General features: G+C 46.0%; 8 protein-coding genes across 8 annotated transcripts; 7 read left to right on the forward strand and 1 right to left on the reverse strand.

Annotated features, from left to right (window-relative positions):
- Positions 1 to 188: 188 nt before the first annotated feature.
- LHYA1_G008714 (uncharacterized protein) lies at positions 189 to 1,397 on the forward strand (the record flags this gene model as incomplete). Its single annotated transcript, XM_031153633.1, has 1 exon — positions 189 to 1,397. One exon carries the CDS (start codon positions 189 to 191, stop codon positions 1,395 to 1,397), a length of 1,209 nt encoding a protein of 402 aa, XP_031001158.1.
- Positions 1,398 to 2,168: 771 nt separating this feature from the next.
- Positions 2,169 to 2,984, forward strand: LHYA1_G008715 (uncharacterized protein; the record flags this gene model as incomplete). Its single annotated transcript, XM_031153634.1, has 1 exon — positions 2,169 to 2,984. One exon carries the CDS (start codon positions 2,169 to 2,171, stop codon positions 2,982 to 2,984), a length of 816 nt encoding a protein of 271 aa, XP_031001159.1.
- Positions 2,985 to 3,475: 491 nt separating this feature from the next.
- AMI1 (Amidase) lies at positions 3,476 to 5,864 on the forward strand (the record flags this gene model as incomplete). Its single annotated transcript, XM_031153635.1, has 11 exons — positions 3,476 to 3,601; positions 3,650 to 4,035; positions 4,093 to 4,517; positions 4,577 to 4,676; positions 4,726 to 4,825; positions 4,879 to 5,079; positions 5,129 to 5,244; positions 5,291 to 5,384; positions 5,528 to 5,588; positions 5,635 to 5,715; positions 5,764 to 5,864. The coding sequence occupies 11 exons, from the start codon at positions 3,476 to 3,478 to the stop codon at positions 5,862 to 5,864; spliced, it is 1,791 nt and encodes a 596-aa protein (XP_031001156.1).
- A 1,475-nt stretch (positions 5,865 to 7,339) lies between these two features.
- On the forward strand, positions 7,340 to 8,027 carry LHYA1_G008717 (uncharacterized protein; the record flags this gene model as incomplete). The annotated part of the gene is made up of 2 exons (XM_031153636.1): positions 7,340 to 7,709; positions 7,849 to 8,027. 2 exons carry the CDS (start codon positions 7,340 to 7,342, stop codon positions 8,025 to 8,027), a joined length of 549 nt encoding a protein of 182 aa, XP_031001157.1.
- Positions 8,028 to 9,162: 1,135 nt separating this feature from the next.
- Positions 9,163 to 10,189, forward strand: LDHA (L-lactate dehydrogenase A; the record flags this gene model as incomplete). The annotated part of the gene is made up of 3 exons (XM_031153637.1): positions 9,163 to 9,645; positions 9,703 to 9,759; positions 9,809 to 10,189. 3 exons carry the CDS (start codon positions 9,163 to 9,165, stop codon positions 10,187 to 10,189), a joined length of 921 nt encoding a protein of 306 aa, XP_031001160.1.
- Positions 10,190 to 11,104: 915 nt separating this feature from the next.
- On the reverse strand, positions 11,105 to 12,042 carry tropI_0 (Hydrolase; the record flags this gene model as incomplete). Its single annotated transcript, XM_031153638.1, has 4 exons — positions 11,105 to 11,307; positions 11,371 to 11,488; positions 11,560 to 11,885; positions 11,955 to 12,042. The coding sequence occupies 4 exons, from the start codon at positions 12,040 to 12,042 to the stop codon at positions 11,105 to 11,107; spliced, it is 735 nt and encodes a 244-aa protein (XP_031001161.1).
- Positions 12,043 to 15,986: 3,944 nt separating this feature from the next.
- LHYA1_G008720 (uncharacterized protein) lies at positions 15,987 to 16,313 on the forward strand (the record flags this gene model as incomplete). Its single annotated transcript, XM_031153639.1, has 1 exon — positions 15,987 to 16,313. One exon carries the CDS (start codon positions 15,987 to 15,989, stop codon positions 16,311 to 16,313), a length of 327 nt encoding a protein of 108 aa, XP_031001163.1.
- A 1,589-nt stretch (positions 16,314 to 17,902) lies between these two features.
- On the forward strand, positions 17,903 to 18,709 carry TMA22 (Translation machinery-associated protein; the record flags this gene model as incomplete). Its single annotated transcript, XM_031153640.1, has 4 exons — positions 17,903 to 17,966; positions 18,032 to 18,051; positions 18,115 to 18,202; positions 18,294 to 18,709. The coding sequence occupies 4 exons, from the start codon at positions 17,903 to 17,905 to the stop codon at positions 18,707 to 18,709; spliced, it is 588 nt and encodes a 195-aa protein (XP_031001162.1).
- Positions 18,710 to 19,757: the final 1,048 nt, after the last annotated feature.

A 19,757-nucleotide genomic window follows, 5' to 3' on the forward strand; every position in this document is an offset into this window, starting at 1 on the left:
CAATCCATAGACACATCACTCGTTTACCCCGCAATCCTACCATACCTATCCCTTACTTCCCTCACTTCCCTCACTTAGTATCCTTCCCTCCTTCATCCTCTGTAATCTACTTCCTCTTTCATTGAATGTGGCCCTTTGTCTCTCTCACTGTGACTACTACGTTAATATTGCATCCCATCACCACCACTATGCCCTCTATTATCCAACACCAAAAATCCACCAAGCACTGCCCCTGCTCCCATTGCGATCCCTTTGACGGCCACGAAGCGCTGTTCGAAGCCAGCCTACCGCCCATCAAAAAATACTCTTGTCCTCAATGCAGGCTGCGCTTCGCAGAGAAAGTGTCCCTCGAAGCTCACCAGCGCGAGAGCCTGCATGCCTACTGCTATAACTGCAACGTCCTCTCCTCTACGAGACAGATACACGCACTACACATGCAATCGCACTCTCCCACTCCATCGATCATGCCTTCTTCCGCGACACAATTCCGGTGCTGCGACTGCGAGCGCGATTTCAAAAATGAAGGGGCACTTGTAGATCATCTTCGTGATAGCGAGCTGCACAGATTGGGGAAGAGGGGCAACAACAGCAAGAAGAAGAAAAAACAACAAACGAAGTGCAAGAAATGCAAAAGGAGTTTCAAGAATCAGGATGCGCTAGGGAAACACCTAAAGTCAGTGCGACATAAACCGCTAAGCGACATCAAGTGTGTAGCCGATGAGGAATGTAAGAAGCAGTTTAATTGCCCGTCGGCGCAGTTGCATCATTTAGAGAGTGGGAGATGTATCTCAGGGATGACAAAGACGGAATTAAATGCAGCTATTGCAGCGAATGATACGGAACGGATCATAACGTCGGGAGTAGTCACGGCACAGTGGCTGCTCGAGGATTACCCGTCTACGACTTCGACATCGCAGATTCGGAGTCCGATACTCACCCCAACCTCGACCGAGTTCCTCGACTCCTATCCACCCTCTGCGATCCTCACACCCACATCCACTCCCTCAACCAGCGCCACGAACTTCCACTCCATGCTTACTCTCCGGTCTCGCCCTCAGAGTGGCTATCAAACATGCCCCCTCTGCCCTCCATCCTATATCCGCACATTCACGCATAGCGCACTTCAGCAACATCTGTCGTCAAGCGTTCACGCTCAGCTCACTATGTCTTTGCCCTTACCGATACCCGATGAGATATCATTCCATTGCCCGCGTGCCTTGATGGGCGCGAGGAAAGAGAAGGAGTCTGTTAGGCAATTCTCGACTGTAAGTGGGCTGGCACAGCATCTTGAGAGTGGTGCTTGTGATGGAGGTGAGGGAACTTTTAGGCGCGTGGTAGAGTATGTACAGGAGGAGATGAAGAGTATGGGGTTCGACGGGCTTAAGTTTTTGAGCTAGAGATTCGTGTTTCTGTGGATCCACTGTGTCCGTCGAAAGTTGATAAGGGAGTCAGGTGATTTTTCTTTGCTTATAGTATGTCCTATATCATGAGACTCGGTTCTGTTTAGGCAAACCCCATATTCCTTTATGAAATATCTTTTAAAGAACAATTCCTAGCCTTGCAGGTTCGTCTAGGCGTTATACTTTGCATTACACTGCTTGAATTCGTCTTTCATCCTGTTGGACTTTTGGATTGCTTAGTCAGCGGATCACATGGAACTCTGCTTCTATAGCTAGCGCGTTGCAATGGACGAGAACGAGACTGACTTGAGTTCACGTGCGGTATGCCATCTTATAATACGCGCGATAATGAAAATGTATAATTTGGTGCAGTGGTTAGCACCTATTGAATGGGAGTGACATGGCTCGACCTAATCTTAACCGATGCCACTACACTCCTGCAACGTCAATAATAATCACAACCAACAACCAACAATTGTTTCAGCGCTGGTCATCGAGGACCTGGTATCCAACTATCGCAATCAATCCTGCAACACCAACAATTATCTTATCTTACCGCTGGTCCAGGACCTAAACTATTACAATACTGCGACGCCAACAGTTGCTTTACCCATTCGATCAGACAACGCCGTTCATACACTACGATTTACAGTAACTTTATACCCGCGCCATCTATTGAGTAGATCGCCTTCGATAATTCTACGAGCACATCCTCTTACCATCCTTTCGCTATATTCTCAGACTAAGCAAGCAAGAAAAATTCCAACGATGGAATCTCGTACCGTCTCTAAGTCGGAAATCGAGGTACTATCACAAGAAATCAACGAAGACTTTGGATCTTATCGCATACGGGCCGGACAAAGAGTTCACTATGTGACAATAGCAACTGACGTTTTTGATGAAGACACGATGTGTCGTCCGTACCTGCTCATACCCCAACTACCTGATTTTCCAGACAAAAAATGGACAATAATGGAAGTGAGCCGCAAATCAGACGGTTCTTTGACATTCAATCTCTCATTTGAGGCCTTGCCAGCCGTAAAGTCGATATGGCATCCAACGACCATCGACGTGCTGTCTTTAGAGAAAGTCAAGCGGCACCGATCCGGAGTCCACGAAGTATTGTTTTCCGGCCTTCCAGCCATTTGCAAAATTGCATGTTTCGGGTGGCAAATCCCTAGAATCGAGCACGAGACTTACACATATTCAGTGATCGAAGAATACCGAGAGCCCGGGGATCCGGTCATCACTCCTGCTTTCTTGGCTCACGTGACGGAAAATGGACGGGTGATTGGTATGCTGCTCGAGAAGTTGGAGGGCGACTTTGCAACCATAGATGATCTACCGGCGTGTAGAGAAACCCTCGAGAACTTTCATCACATGAATATGGTTCATGGAGATGTAAACCGCTACAATTTTATCCTCGATCGGTCGAAGGAACCTGTTCATGTTCGCCTCGTTGATTTCGAACATGCTGAACCTTATGAGGAATCGAAGGCGCTTGAAGAGCTCCAATCATTGTCGTCGGAACTGGCAGAAACGACTGGAAGAGGCGGATCAGTTGTAGTAGTTGATAGTGCTTGAAAATGATACCCTTATTGTCGTGCTCCTACCTGCGGATTGTGCTGCTAAGGAACTTTGCAGCATAAGGGTTAGCAAATTTTGATAAATTAGATTTGTCTATTGCTTACTTGCAAACGGTTCTTGAAATCAGGAGGGTTTTTAAAGAGGATTTTAAAGGGATAGGGAAACTTAATAATTGTAAACGGCTACCTATAACTAGTATATAATTGCAGCAGTGAGCGAGGGAGAGGGACACGCAACAATTATCGACAGGGTGCGCCTTTATCCACCATTGTTTCCAGGCAGGTGCAATGCCCAAAGCGTACATCTGCGATCCTTAACAGATTCGGGCTTCCCCAAAGGCTGTCGCCCACGTGTAAGCAAACAACGCAGCTACGCAATAGTAATCATTTGCGCACTCTAAGCGCTACTTCACCGAAACGTCTGCCATAAAAAGGTTGCTTCAGAGCGATATCGTTATATCAAAACCCGCCTCAAATTCTCATCTCACCATGGTGAGCATCAGGAGCCATGAGAGCCAAAAACCTGGTGGTCCTGCTGCAGGCGCAGATTACGTAGACCCAAGTCTCTTTCTTGAGCTCAGTGAAAACAGATATGTTGCATGGCCTATTGCTTCAGTAAAAGCCAATTAACAGCCCAGTCAATGATTCCTCTAACATCACTAGGTATTCGAGCTGAAGGACTTGACGGAGCATAGTTTCGCAACTGTCATCTCTTTTCCGCAAGGTCATCCATTTGATGATGACTGGCTAGAGAAATCTATTACCAAGGCTCTGAATCTAGATGATGTTTTGCACGAGGACTTCCTCGAAACAATCTTGCTCACTGGACCAGGCTCTGAGCAGCTTTCGAATGCGCAATCTTCTGGACGACTACTCCGGTCAGTGCAAAACAAGTGGGGAGTCGCAAAGATTCGAGGTCTTGGTCTTCAATCCGACCTACTGCCCGGCCCGTACATGGTCGTTGGAGGGGAGCTCTGGCAAGTGCTTCGTCTTTACGATGATACGCAAGGCGCTTTTTTAGTACCCGTGAGGAAATCTACAGATGGAAGGTATGTTATTCGAAAGCTATGACTTCATGGTATTGGTGCTGACGCTGGTTTTGCCAGCCGATTCAGTCTTTTGAATGATTGGAAACATGGCTGGGATTGTTGTTCATTAGCTGTACCTTCACGATTGACTTGTTTCAACACAGAAAACCATCCTTTAAGAGGTTATCGTGTGGCTTTAAAGGATGTATTTGACCTTGAAGGGGTGAAAATGTCGATGTGCAATCGTGCATATCTTGAATTGTACCCGCCAGCTGTGTCTACTGCACCTTCACTCCACACCATCATTGGAAATGGAGCTTCAATCCTAGGGAAGACCAAGTTGAGCTCTTTTCTCTCTAGAGAAGAGCCTTCTGAGTCTGTCGACTTCCAAACCTCTTGGAATCCTCGTGGGGATGGCTATCAGGGACCTGGGGGCAGCAGTAGTGGCAGTGCTGCGGCTGTCGCGGCGTATGACTGGGTAGACATAGGGATTGGTACCGACAGTCTGTGGCCAAACATTTATCCCTCGTAGAGCTTCGAATTTACTGATTCGATTGAATAGCTAATGGCAGTGTTCGACGACCAGCTCAGTGCAATGGGTTGTTCGGCCTCCGACCAAGCAGAGGAGTCTTTTCTTCGGAAGGTCTTTTCACCATTTTCAAGTAAAGTGACCCTGTTTCAAGTTGGCTGTTTGACCACTGATGAATTAAGGCACTTCGACGTTCCAGGATTATTTTCAAGAGACCTCGCAAAACTTTCGGACTTCGCAGACAAGTGGTATGGCGAGAAGAAACCTCGAATGAAGCAAAATGTCAGTGAAGATAAGTCTTCAATAATTGTTTCCCGACAGTAACCGTCTACCAGGATCTACCAATGGCCATTGTTGTTCCCATTGACCTATTCTCATCGACGGACACCCTTCAGAAGAAACTGGTCCTAAACTTGGTCGAAGATCTTGAGAAGCATCTTAAAGTTGAAGCACGAAGGATCAGTATCAGTGGCCTCTGGGATGACCAGCCTCCCCAAGCAGCTGCCGGTGAACATCTGCACGAGTACTTGAAAGAGGTATGGCAATCCTACTAGAAAGACGATTGGCGCTCTAAGTGTGATATAGGTTGGTGCGAATACATTCTTGTACGAGAACTACCACAGCACAGCAGTATTTAGAGATGATTACTTGAAAAAGTTTGGCAGAACGCCTTTTTCTAGCGCATTCGTAACGTGGAGATGGTGAGTTGAACTCCAGTCTTTGATCATAATTGACTTCTTTTCCCAGGAAAATTGGGAAGCAATACACTGCTGAGCAACACGATGAAGGCATGCGACGCATGAGAGTTTATGAGGAGTGGTTCCTTCAGACTGTTATGCGGGTCGGTACAGCAAACACTTTAGTTGTTATGCAAAGCGAAGATGTTAAACCAAATTATCGCGACGACCCACCACCGTAAAATATCGCACTCTATGATCATGTGCATCACTAACAAGCATTTTGTACACTCCGTATTACATCCAGCCTGCCTGGCATCAATGGTGGATCTCCCCGATTCTTGGTGCTCCAGAAATCGTTATTCCAGGTTCGTATCTTTCGAGACGCTGATGCAAGGGTTCTGACGTGAGTAGTTGGGCAAGTCCCATATGAATCCCGGATCAGTAATCAGACAGAATATCTTCCTGTCACGGCATCAATTATGAGTCAGCCAGGTACGAATGCTTCACAGACCAAGAATACGGCAATTAACATGAGAACAGAAACCGACATAGCTCTCGTAGAATTTACGGAAGTGTTCATGAAGAACATGGGAAGATCTTCGGTGGTCAATTCTGGCAAGGCTATGTTTCCTCTAGTGTAATGCTATAGCAAGACTTCTCGGGTTTTACGGACCGTTTAATCTCCTCTCTTTCGTCGATTGTGAACATGGACGCCTTATCCTATGCACTTAGGTAGATGGAAAAGCTTAAAATTAGGAAAGCTACAAGCATAGAAAAATATTTCATTCTCCACATGTGTCCCCTTCGAACGTAGACAAGAAAATCTTCTCTGCACAGTGTCTTCTCGATCTTTCGAACTGAATTCACTTTTAGGAAGAACCTTTCCAGTGCCTCGCAAACGACCAAAATCAAAATATAGCACAAACAGTGAGATCATGTAGGTAGGCACTAATACAACAACCCATATCCAAACACTCAGAGTCCCTTGGCCAAATTGAACAAAATTCATACCGAACCCAGAAGTGGTAAACGATGCTGGGATGAAGAAGAAAGCCAATAACGTCAATTTTGCAACCCATTCCGCCTGTTGAATTGCGGACCTGGACTCTGCGACAAGAGCATTGTTTCCAGCAATATCCATGCCTCGAGCACAAGATCCGGATAGCGCTTTAGTTTGTTCAAGGAGATAATCATAATCTTTAAGCAACATGTCTCGTGTAGCTTTGACTTTCGCATACACGTCTGGTTCGTCTCCGGTTGCCCTTGGCCATCTTGGTCCTCCAGAGTTGTCAATCGAGGTCCCGGTTTCTTTTAATCGCCGCAAATTTTCATCGAGTATTCTCTTGCTGGACCAAAGGTTCGAAAGTGTTGAGTTACTGGTAGTTGTATGCGACGAGTTGGTGTTATTCTCTGCATCTAGTAGTCTGGTAGTCTCAAAGACGATCTTTTCCTCAAGCATGTTCAAAAATTGAGCTTCCAATATTGCTGCAAACGTGAAAAGTTCCAACCACCAAATTATTCTACCATTTCTATAAGATTTCCCCAAATCTTTTCAAAATACTTATTAATTATAGCAATAAATTTAATGGTGCGACTTTTTCATTTTTTTGAGGAGCTTTTGGCATTATTCTCGTGATTGTGCAGTGTGTCAAAATCTGCTTATTTCATACGTAGAGACCGAGTTACTCAAGACCCCAAAAATTAAATCCTGACTTTATAGGTATCTTGCTACTTTCGATGCTCTTTCCATATCTGAAGCGAATGACGACTCTGAGGTGAACATTGCAGCTCAGACATGATTGAATGGGCTTAGGCAACACTGTGAAACTGTGTATCATTGAGTTAAGCTGGCACAGATATATTTTGGATGTGACTAGGTATCCAGAGATGAGGTCGCACCAAGGTCCGTTCCGCTAAGGCGGGCCCCATCGTGTAACCGCCGAAACGGGCGGCTATTTTTCTATTTCGAACCTTGCTCAATGAGACTCCGTGGTCAAGGGTAAATGTGCCGCCTTTCCCCTTGTATAATCAGTCATCCAAACTTCCTTTTCTTCTCCAAACGCTCCCACTTCCTAACAAGCTTAAGATTTTCCCCAGGCTCAAGCACAACTTCATCATGTTTTCAACCACGCTTGACTTCGAAATGACGCCAAATCTCCCAGAAATACTCGAACGCGACGCCGGCAGTGTACTGCATCCTTCCATGAAGTCTGATACACAAATCGACGATTGGATGGTCGTCTATGATCCAGATATGGTACTACCCGAACCCGATGATAAGAAAGGGATTCTAGCGTGGCTTGGACTCAACGAAACCGTTTCCGAGGAAGTGCTGAAAGATTATGAGGAACGTACCGCCGGCAACGATCCCGATGGTCGCCTGCGTCAAGCAAAAACACCAGAATCCACATTAGTTTTGAATCTTTGCAAACTGTTCATCAGGGACATGGTACTCAAATGGGATTCGAACGACCAGATAGACTTTGGTATGCACCCTTCTTATTTGACATCTAACACTTGACTCTTTTGCTAATGTCAAAATGAATCGAAAAGAAGGATACGTTAATAAAGCATATAGAATTGGGTTGAGGCCAGAATTTGCATTATTGTGCGGATTACATCCAGATAACACCTACACATCAGAAGATGAGAGGGAAAGATGGTATATCGAAACGGCAGTAGGCCATGTTGAGAATCTCGTGATAGAGTATGCTGCTATGCTATTGAGAATGTGGAGAGAGAGGGCAGATTACAGGTCAAAAGGAGGCAAGAAAGAGACAGAAACGGAGAATGTTGGTGCATAAGTTTGAGGGAGGACTTTTTCTAGGGGTCACAATCAGTGTGTAATAAATTGAAAGTGTTCGCCACTCAGAGTACCACTGCAAGTCGAACTAAGTGATCTGATTCAAAATGGATCGGCGAAAAAGCGGGGCTCGCAGTGCATTATTACAACTCCAAACCCCCATCGAACTCGTGATTGCCCTGGTCTTATGTGCAAATGATTGCAATAGTCATCCGAAGGAAACTGAACTCTAAACACGGCTAGGAGGAGCTATGGTAAGATATGAGACTGAGTTTCACAGGTCGAACTCATCGAAGCAAATCACGAAAAAATATTATGATAGCGCGAATCAGAAATGTCCATATCTTCTACAGCCTTCCCCAGGCACAGAATATGGGACATCTAGACCCCGTCAGACCCAAGACCCTGTCCAGGCAGTATGAAGATTTGAGGGGATTGTCTTTTTGGGATGCAAGAAGAGATGTTGATCTCCAATGGTTTCGTTTTCGTGATCGCCGTCAACGTAAACGAAAGCCATTTTTGAAACAAGAGATCGTATGCGCAGGATTCGAATATCTTAGGCAGCTAAATAATGTGTCCGACCCTTGGAATGGAGGTAGACCAAGACTTTTCATTCAGAGACCTTTGACAAAAACCAAGAAGAGATGAAAAAAGATCAAAGGCCTTCAACAACCAAGTGAAAAACAGCAATCTCTCTGTCAATAATAAGAAAAGGGAATCCTTTCCTTCATTTACCCTCGCAAGCACGTGCTTGAAAGCTATTGCCAAGTAAATGCCAAGGTGGCATATGATGGAATTAGGAACGCTATCTTTTATATGCCATATATTATATATGCTCGCCTGACTCTCGGGGCATATTACCATTAACATACTCTAGACACAGGAAATGAAAGAAGCATCAATGAGGTTTAAAATGCAAGGTTGTATTGTAGCCGAGAGAAGCTGCAATACGATGTTGGAAATACGAGCTAGACCTGTTTGGGTCTATCGTGATCGTGTAACATCCAAGCAAACCAATCTCTAGACCTGCAAATAAGCAGCCTCGGCAGCCTCGGCCGCCTCACAAGTCTCTCCACTTCAACAACTCTGCAAACCTGCTACATTGGTATTCGTAATCAAGAAGGCAACCTCCAACCATGGCTGCGAGATCCTCAATAGCAATCATTGGTGCTGGATCTGTTGGTTCAGCAATCGCCTACAGCCTTCTCCTTCGACAAGTCGTTGCAGATATCATCCTGGTTGACATTGATCAAAATTTATGTCAAGCTCAAGTCCAAGATCTTTCCGACGCGACCTTCTTATCCAATGTCCGAATTAGACAAGGAGGCGTTGCAGAGGCTCAGAAGGCTGACATTATTATCATCACCGCTGGAGCCAAACAACGACCTGGTGATACACGACTTGATTTGATCGACAGGAATTTCAAGGTCTTGAAGTCCATCCTCCATTCTCTTCAACCCATTCGCAGCGATGCCATCTTACTCATTGTTGCGAACCCTGTCGATGTTCTTACTCTGTTTGCACAAAGACTTTCCGGATTGCCGAAGAGTCAAGTATTTGGATCAGGTACTTTATTGGATTCGACCAGGCTTACCAACATCCTTGCTGGCAAATTGAAGGTATGTTTGTCCGGTACCATGAATCTTACATTAGAACTGAAGCTGATTTCCACCCAGGTTGCTGATTACTCGATTCATTCTTTCGTGATCGGAGAACATGGTGATTCTCAATGCGTAAGTAGAGTCACAACTCATAGCCTCTCGGGATACTAAAGGAGAACAGGTCGCTTGGTCTGCTGCTACGGTTCACGGAACACCTCTGCTCAAGATCATCCCTTTAACAGAAGCCGAACGTGAAGAGATTGCGACCACAACTCGCCAAAAGGCCGAGAACATCATCAAAGTGAAGGGATTTACTTCGTATGGAGTTGCAGCTGTCACGTCTCGCATTTGCGAAGCAATCATCTTTGATCATCGATCAGTTATGCCGCTTAGCCATTGGCAAGAAAACCTTGACTGTTGTTTGAGTCTACCGGCTGTCCTGGGTAGAGATGGAATTATTTCGACCTTCCCTCTTCATTTAGATGAGAAAGAGCAGACTTTTCTGGCTGATTCGGCCAATGGTCTGAGGAAAGTCATTGCTGATTACAAGGAAGAGTTGTGATTGTCTGAAAAACAGTTGGGCTTTACGAGTCAATAATATATTCTCTCCAACTGCCCCGTCGATACATGGCGTGCACAAGTACTAACTATTAGGCGAAGCACCTGGTATTTAATATCGGTGTGACAGAAGGGATAAGAAGGAAGACCGACTATTATGCATGCAACATTCCATGCCAATTTCCAGAACCCCTCACGCGTTCCGTACTCGCCGCACGAGTAGTCCATGCGTAAACTTACCATGAAACATACAGCAGCCGTGTTGCTGCTTGCTATTAATACGTCGTGAATGCCTACGGTGCAGTACAACAATAGGAAATGACATAACAAGCGAAACAATACATGTCTTTCCTAGCATGGTTGGCTATACGGTACCACGGCGCACCAAGCCTGGAGATACTAGGCTGGGGCTGGAAGCGGGGATGCACAGCCCGGAATACTATTAAGTCTGAAATATTTCTATCAATATTTAAAACAAGTGCTTCATTTCTTTCTTTTCTGTTGCTTCTTTCTAATTAGCTCCTTCTCTACTTCCTTTAATGTCTTCTTTACATTTTTAGTTTTCCCTTTTTAAGTGTCTTCGCGCTTCTTTTTTCCTTACACCCTGTGTGACCCTCCGGGACTTCAACAGATATTTATAAGAGTGTAGTGTATCACTTTAGTTGACGAAACCGATATCGGGAGGGACGTTCTTTTAATATTTCCCCTTCAGATAGCATAGGAGACTTTCAAGACAGGAACGAGAGAAAATATGTAGTGGGGTCAATGTGGACAATTGCAGAGGTTGTTCACTGTGATGGTGGGACAGACTCAATTGGTGAATCTGATGCATATGATCTGAGAATCTTTTTATATGCTATGCCCATGATATTTTCAATCCTACACTTCTAGCATGTAGATCCCTTTTGACGAAGTCTCCTCAGACCCAATAATTGAACCACGTCACAGCTTGCTCAAAAGCTCGATCAGTAGCAAATTTCACCTCCTTGATCGACAAATCTCCCCGGAGTGCAAAGCCATGCTCAACTCCGCCATAAAGATTGATCTGGTAAGGAAGTTTGAGATCAGCCAGGATCTTCTCCGACTCGAAACGCTTCTCTTTTGTGAAAATGGCGTCGATTTCTATAAGAGCATTAGTTTGTAATCAATATAATGCGATCGATGAGTTCAAGCAAGAGGGCTTACCAGATGCGGCGATTGACAGAGGCTTGGTGATAGCAGATAGTTCTTCGGAAGTCACGAATGATGGATGCGCGATATATGCAACATCCAGCTGATTCTCTTTCAGGTGGCGGACTACATACTAGAAGATAAAAAGAAACTCATCAGCCATCTCTCCCTATTACATGGATATCTTCAAGACAAGTTACTAACCTTAGCACCAAAACAGTATCCCACACCAGCAATACTCTTAACCTTCAAAGAATTCTTCAGATGATCGATAACCGCATCGGCAATCGGATCAACAGTAGTCGGATCATGACGACCAAGCCATTCGCCAAGATCAAACTTGCCGCCCAAAAACAAATCCACATTCACGGGATCGCCATGCAATAGATCAGGAACGACGGTCAGGTAGCCTTGAGCGGCAAAATCGTCGGCGATAAGTTGCACATTCTGGTAGATGGGCCCGAAGACGTCGCCGAATATGAAAATAGCGCTGCCGTTTGGTTTGGCGGGCCGCGCGAAATACGTAGGTACTAGGGATATTAATGTTAGTATACTTCATTCATCAGTCATTAGGATATAGTGATAATATAAAGACTCACTTTTTGCAATCTTCTCAATGCTTCCTTTGGGGGTTCCTTCGTGCTTGATCCCTCTGATGCAGCACTCTCCGGGAGGTAGGGAAGCCATTTTAACAGAGGATATGTGAATAAATGTTGATTGTTGATTTGATTTATATGAAGTGAGATGAAAAGATACACTGCGGATACTTTATACTCTCTCCTGGCGCTACTCCTATTTTACCTCGCCCCACACTTATGCGATTCGTCTCGAGTAGGACCCGAAAGCCATCGGAAAAGCCGAAGTGCAGTGATAAATGCTTATAAATGAAAGTTATTAGAAGGGACTTAAGATTCAAGCTCTGCTTCTGGTACTGTTGCAAAAGATTGGGGATATATGATATAACAGTTGCAAGAGGCAGCAAGTACCAGGAGTTGCAGTTCTCGGCAAACCATCCCTTGAATGGGTATTCTGATTCTGTATCTGGATTTACGCAAATTATCGCATGATCACTGCATAACCCATCTTCAAAAGATCTCTGTGGACTATTCAGTCCTTATAAATAGTCAAGGTCTAGGTCTAGAGGTGGCATATTTAACAACCCTGATCCGGGCTCGCCCATGAAGTTCTCCAAACTCAAGAAGTCTTGCCCAATGCCTTCCGACGGGCCCAAGATCCACATATGTTGCCATAATGTCCTGCAATATATCCTTAGATTCCGCTTCTTAATATCTGTCGCAAGCAGCGGGTTAACCAATATATTTCGGATCTTGTCACAGAGCCGCTGACATGCTGTCGATGGATCCGACAATCCATCCGCATCGGTGGACATGTGCACACCACTCTCATCAATAATATCTCCTGCAGTTTCTAAATTATCATTGATATCGTCGACTCCCATATCCCAACAGTCCAGATCAGATTCAACTACTTTTCCATACGAGTACACGTACAACTTGTACAGCATCTCCAGAGTTTCCACCCATGCGGTAGCTACACGCCATTGACCCTGCCATGACTTCATAATTTGCCGTAGATTCTCTGCCATGGCAAGTGCTTCATGCTTCGGGCATGCATCACAAGTCTGTGTATATAAAACCCAAAGATGAATAGCAGACGCTGTCAGAATCGCGTTTGCAGCAAAGGTCGATTGAAGAAGCTCCTGGTCTCTCTCGGAGCCAGTATTCAGCGTTTGTGCCATGTCTGTGATGGTACGAATACTCGTTATGCAGGAGTTGATGATTGATATGTCCCGGTAATCAAGTGATATGCCGGCTGCATCGTAGACAGTCATATCGTCTAGTCCAGGGTCAAGGGCATATTGCGAATCAAGCTGAGGGAGATATTCCTGAGCCATTACACATTTGGCATGATGCAGTAAGAAATTCAGGTTGACATATGCTTGTGCCTGTCCAGTGAATTGGTGGATCTTATAGTTTTGAACAGACCAACTTAGGGATGGCGGTAAGCTTGCAGAGAAGTCTTCAATGGCGCGCTTATATTGAAAGAGTTCGCCCTCTGGGGCATAGGGACCATATTTAGAACGCCGTCTGCCTCCAGACACATGTAGCAAGGCCATATCTCCCCATAGACCCACCATTGCAACGAAGAAGGGCATAATCCCAACTTGAGACACCTGGTTTGCCGGCAAGGCAATATCTTTGACATCAAGACCAGCATAGACCTCATCAAAGGCAAAGACATTCTCCGGGCAGGGAAGCTGGACACGTGCTGACTGTATTGATAACGTGAAGGGTTTGTTGTATGAATAGGAAATCAATCTGTCCACGACGCAGCAAGCCCAAAATGTTCTTCTCCGAACTTCTTTCTGTCGAGGAGAGTATCGTTGGCCTACTTCTACATTGAGAGACAACACCTGAGACATTCTGATTGCCGTTCCAGCATACATGTACGCCTTTACATTCGACCATCCTATAAGCTCACGTATAGCAAGGATCAAATAGCCTTGGATCGTGTAAACTTGGAGAGCATTAGAACCATAATATGGCCGGAAATTCAAGCACCACTTACTACATGGCTCATCGCTAAGTCCGTAAGCATAAGATTTCGCAAGACGACTATAGTGGTCTGACAATGCGCAAGGCGTGTCAAAGCCGAAGTTAACCTTAGCTTCATCGGCCGAGATATACAAAGCAGCTAGACTGATCACAGAAGCAACCAAAAGCGGAGATCGATCGTGCAGATTGGGGATGTCCAATGAAGGCTTGTGGAAGAAGGAGCAAAGCTCTGCCTCATGGTGTCGATCAAAGAAAATTTGAAACAAGCGCTGCAGTAGATGAGGTTCTGGGAGGACAAGAGGGGTCTTGACAAGAGATGGGATATCAGGAACAGTCAGGTGACTTCGAATTATTGGATCCACCTCTTTCCTTTTCGGAGACTCTTGGTCCCGGGGAGGAGTGAGAGCATAGGACGCATTCGGTATAGCGATTGTAGACCAAGAACAAGCTACCTTGCGCTTCTTACAGCTCTTGCACTGCGGTCTATCACCATTGCATTTTGTCTTGCTCCGACGGCTATCAACAACGATGTTAGAAATGGAGCCGGTTATACGGGGCCGGACATACCATCTCTCGCAGGCTTGCGGAGTGCGTGATTGTAAGCGTGCCTGTGGTGGACTCATGCTAGAGCCCCTAAACGGATAACCCTGACGAGTGTGCAGTCAGGATCGTGAGGGTGACTTGATCAACTGGAAGACACCACCACGATATAATTCGGCGCGTTAGCTTCGGAATATCCGAATCAGAAATGAAAGTGAGGGTGTCGATTGTAGTTATTACTTGCTTCAGTCAAGATTTATAAGGAATCTCGGCTTATCCGAAGATATCGGATCGAGTTCCGAAACTAGCCGAATTCGTCCGAATGTTAGCACTGCACTTCTCCATATTTATCTTATACGGAGTATACCATAGTTATAGGGTCTCTTTTGACAGCTGATAATTCAAGATATCATTACAAACTTATCAAAGTCCTCTATCTAAATCTTGATGTTAGTGCTAATCATACATAAATAGTAGTTCTAATTAATATATATATTTCCTTTCTAATATTTAAACGATATGTGACGGGTTGCACCCGATGTTAAGGCTTGGCACGTGGTGCCTGCGTACGTGACTTAGCATATACGACGTGATCTCAATTTCGCTTCCCTAGGAAGCTAGGAAACCCCCTTTATCTAGTTTATACGAGAAGCTTCCCTTCTCTCCTTAGTTCATTCGGCCCCCTCTGGAGATAGGAGAGCTCTGCAGTGATGCTCTCGAGGGGTTAAGTGCCACCGAGATGAAAGCAGAGCGGAACAGTGGCAATGAGTTGCCCGTCAACAATCGTGTTCAACTGCGCCCAGTCGGAAAGTGAAGGCCAACTTCTATCCCCGAGTACATAACGGCAGCCCTTGGGCACATTATCTTGAGAGATAGATACCGAAGCTGCTGGCGGTATCACAGCGATTAATAATCGGAGAGCGTTTATATACATTTTAAGATGCTAACACTCACATCAGAACTCATGACTCTAGATATTCGTTAATTGCAGAGACGACTGGTCATCAATCGGCTCAATAGACCATTTACTGGACATGACTTTCCGTCGATGGGCCGCAGAGACTCCGAGGCAGTTGGTTCTGCATGCCCCCCAGTAAGTCACCACCCAACCAACCAACCAATCGGCTTATTGTAACATGATTCACCCGATCGTGGTTTGGCGATGCAGCTCTGCATGCAGGTAGAGTTTCTGAGTTGGAGCTTGAAATGTACTGCACCGGTACTATGTACTATGTTTGGTGGATCACCAGGGGGTGACATAATTCATCCGACCCCAAAATGAAGCGAAACCCCTCTAATAGGGCAGAGCGACTGCTTGTACACTATGGCATGGCCCGAGGGACTGTATAACCCAACTTCATTATCGTTTACGAGGGAGGTGCTTTTGTTTGCTTACAGTACCGTCCTGTGAGTTGCGGTAGTTGCATTGGAAACGCCGCTTGCTTTCTTTGGAATAATGCCGGAATTGGCTCCGTGCCTGCAGGCTCAAAGACCAAGCAGGGAATCGAAGCTCATATGGGCGTAAATGTCATCGGACCCCTCCTCTTTACGCAACTCCTTCTGCCTCAGCTCCGCGCAGCCGCTGCCTCCTCTCCCAAGAACAGCGTCCGCATTGTCTGGACGAGTTCTATGATGATGGAGAGTACAGCCCCACCAGGCGGATACAACCTGCAAGACATCGAGAAGGGTGGCACCAAAGACACGCACACCAACTATGCCACCTCCAAGGCAGCCAACTGGATATTAGCAGTCGAAGCTGGCGCGCGATGGGGCGGCGACGGCATCTTGAGCGTGTCAGAATCCGGGAAATCTGAAGACGAATATCTATCATACACAGCCTAAGCTAATGATGTTCTTCGTCAATGCCCTTCTGCACCCACCAAAGAAGGGAGCTTACACGGAATTGTTCGCAGGTTTGAGTGGCGATATCACGGAGAAGGAACAAGGCTGTTACATTATTCCATGGGGCAGAATACAGTCCCCGAATCCAAGAAAGGACATATATGACGCGATGGAGAAGGATAAGGGCAAGGAGCTGTGGGATTGGTGTGATGCGCAGATTAAGATTCATGAGTAAGGACTCCCGTTGATGTCATCTCTGGCCTTGGCTTCTTCTCTGATGAAATAAATATCTCTGTCGACATGAATTTGCTGTGATTCGATAGACACTGCGTGCTCTGGTAGCTTGGTGGGTCTGGATGTGGCCATACGGTACCTTCAATCAAAGAAGAATTCTTCTGCAAAGATCACAAGAAAGAAAAGAAGACGCAGAATGCCATGAAACTAGAACCGAAATGCAAAGAATGTGGGGAAAAGATGCAGCTGAAGCCAATAATTTTGTAAGGAAGGATGGGAGTGTAGTGGGCGTGCATTGTAGCTTCATAGAGATTTACTAGAGCACCCGAATGTTAAAGCCAGTTCAAATTCGATTTCAAAAGTATTAAAAGTTCAAAATCATGGTCCAAGGTGACCCACAAGTTTGTATGTGACCGCTTTGGATTGCCTTGCACTCGTAGGCACTCAAATCACGGCAAGACAGCGACAACGCCCACGAGAAAGCAAATAAACATAAACTCTTTCCCTGGAAACAAAAAACAGACGCAATCTAGCAGGCTTATATATCCCCCTAACACAACCTCACCCTCACACACGCCAATCTTCTTGCTTCAGTACCTCCTCAAACATCACACCCGCCAACCAATCGTCACTCGAAATGGGTTGTTCCTCATCAAAACTTAAGCCATAGGTCGAGCCCGACGGCCCTTCCGCCCTGCAGACATTCATCTGCACAAAGCCAGGCTGCTCGCTCAAGGGTATACCCAGGATAGGATGGGGGCCCTCGACGGATACCATACCGTTGTGCGCGAATTGTGAGAGTGCTTTGACGCGTTGTGTATCAAAAGATTGAGGGTGGGGTTTGAGGATGCGGATTGAGGTGGTCAATGAAGGCGTTGAGTGCAGGCTGAGAAATAACAGGCAATACAGAGAAACGATGAGTTACAAGTGCAAATTGCGAATCGTGGAAGAGTTCATCTAAAACGTGCGATACAATCAAGAAAACAACGACGCAAGGAGATCACGAAGATAATCTATTGACCTCCTGCCTCATCATAGGTAAACGCTACCTCCCACCCATTATATCCTCACTAGGGCTAAAGGGGGGGTCTGTGGACCTATGATTGATTGTTAGAAGGGCATGTATGAAGTACCTATCTCTATGTATCTGGTGTATGGAGAGCAATAGAGGAGAGGGAGTGGTTCTGATGGTTGAAAGGAATACTCGCTCGTATACGTATCACAATTGATACAAACACGCCACTTTAACACAGATTGCCCCTCACCTCCAATCCTGCCCCGCCATTCCACGCCTTGAAACCACCCAAAAATCACGACACAGGTACAACACATACAAGTCTAGCCCATCCTACGAAATGGCCGATACAGAACACCAAGAGCCAGCAGAGCCCCAATCCAGACATGTAATCTATTGCGGAGGTACGTTTCTTATCTCGACCTCACTTCCCCTCACCATACCACCAGCTAACATCCATCTTCAACAGTTTGTTCATTACCCCCAGAGGTACATCTAAACTCCTATTCCCTACCACGGCTAGGATACAAGACTTACGAGAAGAGGAAGTAGTACTGCGAGTTCGGCGGCACAGTCAAGAAATGCCAGGAATGGCTCCAGAAAACAAATGAAGAAATGTACGACCGTTTATGGTCTGAAGGTATCTTCCCCTCCACTTTCTCTCCCCTCTCTCACGCTCCCTCCAAATCCAATCCCAAATCCAAGAAAACTTCCTAACACTACCACCCCAGACGCCCTAGCAGCAGCTACCTCAACCCTCTCCCTCGACGCCCGCAAACGCGCCGAGAAAGACGCCCACAAAAAAGCGCTGAAGGCCGAAGCCGCGGAGCTCAAACAAGCACAGACGCTGTCGTCCTCCAAGGTCATAATCAAGCGCGTCGAGCGTAACAAGCGCAAGTACGTTACTGCTGTGAGCGGGCTGGAGGCGTTCGGCCTGGAGAATAAAAAGGTGGCCAAGGATTTCGGGAAGAAGTTCGCGACGGGGGCCAGTGTGACCAAGTTGCCGAGTGGGGGGGAGGAGATTGTCGTGCAGGGGGATGTGAGTGAAGAGATCGAGGAGTTCATCTTGGAGAAGTATGGGGTTGTTCCTGAAGACAACATCGAATTGATAGAAAGTAAGATCAAGAAGGGTAGTGGAGCTGGCTAGACAAGATTATGACCTGATTGCGAATCAAAGAGACGGTTAGTTCATCATATTCAACTATCATGAGTTCTGAAATCTCTTTCATATTGTAAGCTTGATAAGTATGATACTAATCATTATCATAATGACTCCTGAATGTGCAACAGCAAGCTTGGTATCTATGGTAACAAAAATATGGTGATTACAACCCCTCAATGTGCAAGCAAGCTCGGTACATATGTTTCGTGATCATAACTCCTCAAAAGCAATATCAATAATCATTCCCGTGCGATAAGCTCAAAACTCCAGCCCTCAACGACGCCGTCCAAACATACTGTAAGCACATATTTCTCAATTCCAACCCCATCTGGTTTCATCAAAGCTCTCAGAAAAGTACTTTTCAACAGCCAACGTCAGGACACCACGGGCTCTCCAGACTGGAACGTACGGTTCCAGAGCTAATCCCAAGCCACTCTAGAGTCATCTGAGATGTCGATGGTGATCTTGTGATCTTGCCACAAGTGTCTGACAAGACCTCCAAGCTTTCGATAGAGAATAGTTTTCGAGCAGCCAACTTCAGGACAGCTACGTGCTCTCCAGACCGGTACGTACGGTTCTCGAGCTTTTGGAGTTCCAAGGCCATGGGTCTTGACAAGATGCTGTGTGAAATTCATTCCGATGCTAAACGGCGTCGTCGATTTGCAGCTGGGAACTGGACAGATGTAGCCTTTGGGAAAGATCATCGAATGTTCATTCGCGGCGTGATTCTTCCATGCGGTTTTCGTTGCAAAGAATTCGTTAGGATCACAGCCTGGAAGATCGCATGCTTTAGGGGTGTATGTGTGACAGTTCCAATGGTGCTTGCTTCTTTGTTCTTCCGTGGAAAAGGACTTGTTGCAGCCGACTTCTGTGCATGCGATTGCTTTCTCCGAGTACCTCTCGACAGCTGCTTCTTCTGATGTGACCTTGCAGCTTCTAAAGTGCTTTTGAGTGTCTTGTGCGCTGTGACTTTTGTATTGGCAGCCATGCTTCATGTTGTCGCACGGATACTGGTATGGGGTCGGCAGGTCTC

This window comes from Lachnellula hyalina, assembly GCF_007821495.1.
Source record: "Lachnellula hyalina strain CBS 185.66 chromosome Unknown contig00278, whole genome shotgun sequence".
Classification (NCBI taxonomy): domain Eukaryota; kingdom Fungi; phylum Ascomycota; class Leotiomycetes; order Helotiales; family Lachnaceae; genus Lachnellula; species Lachnellula hyalina.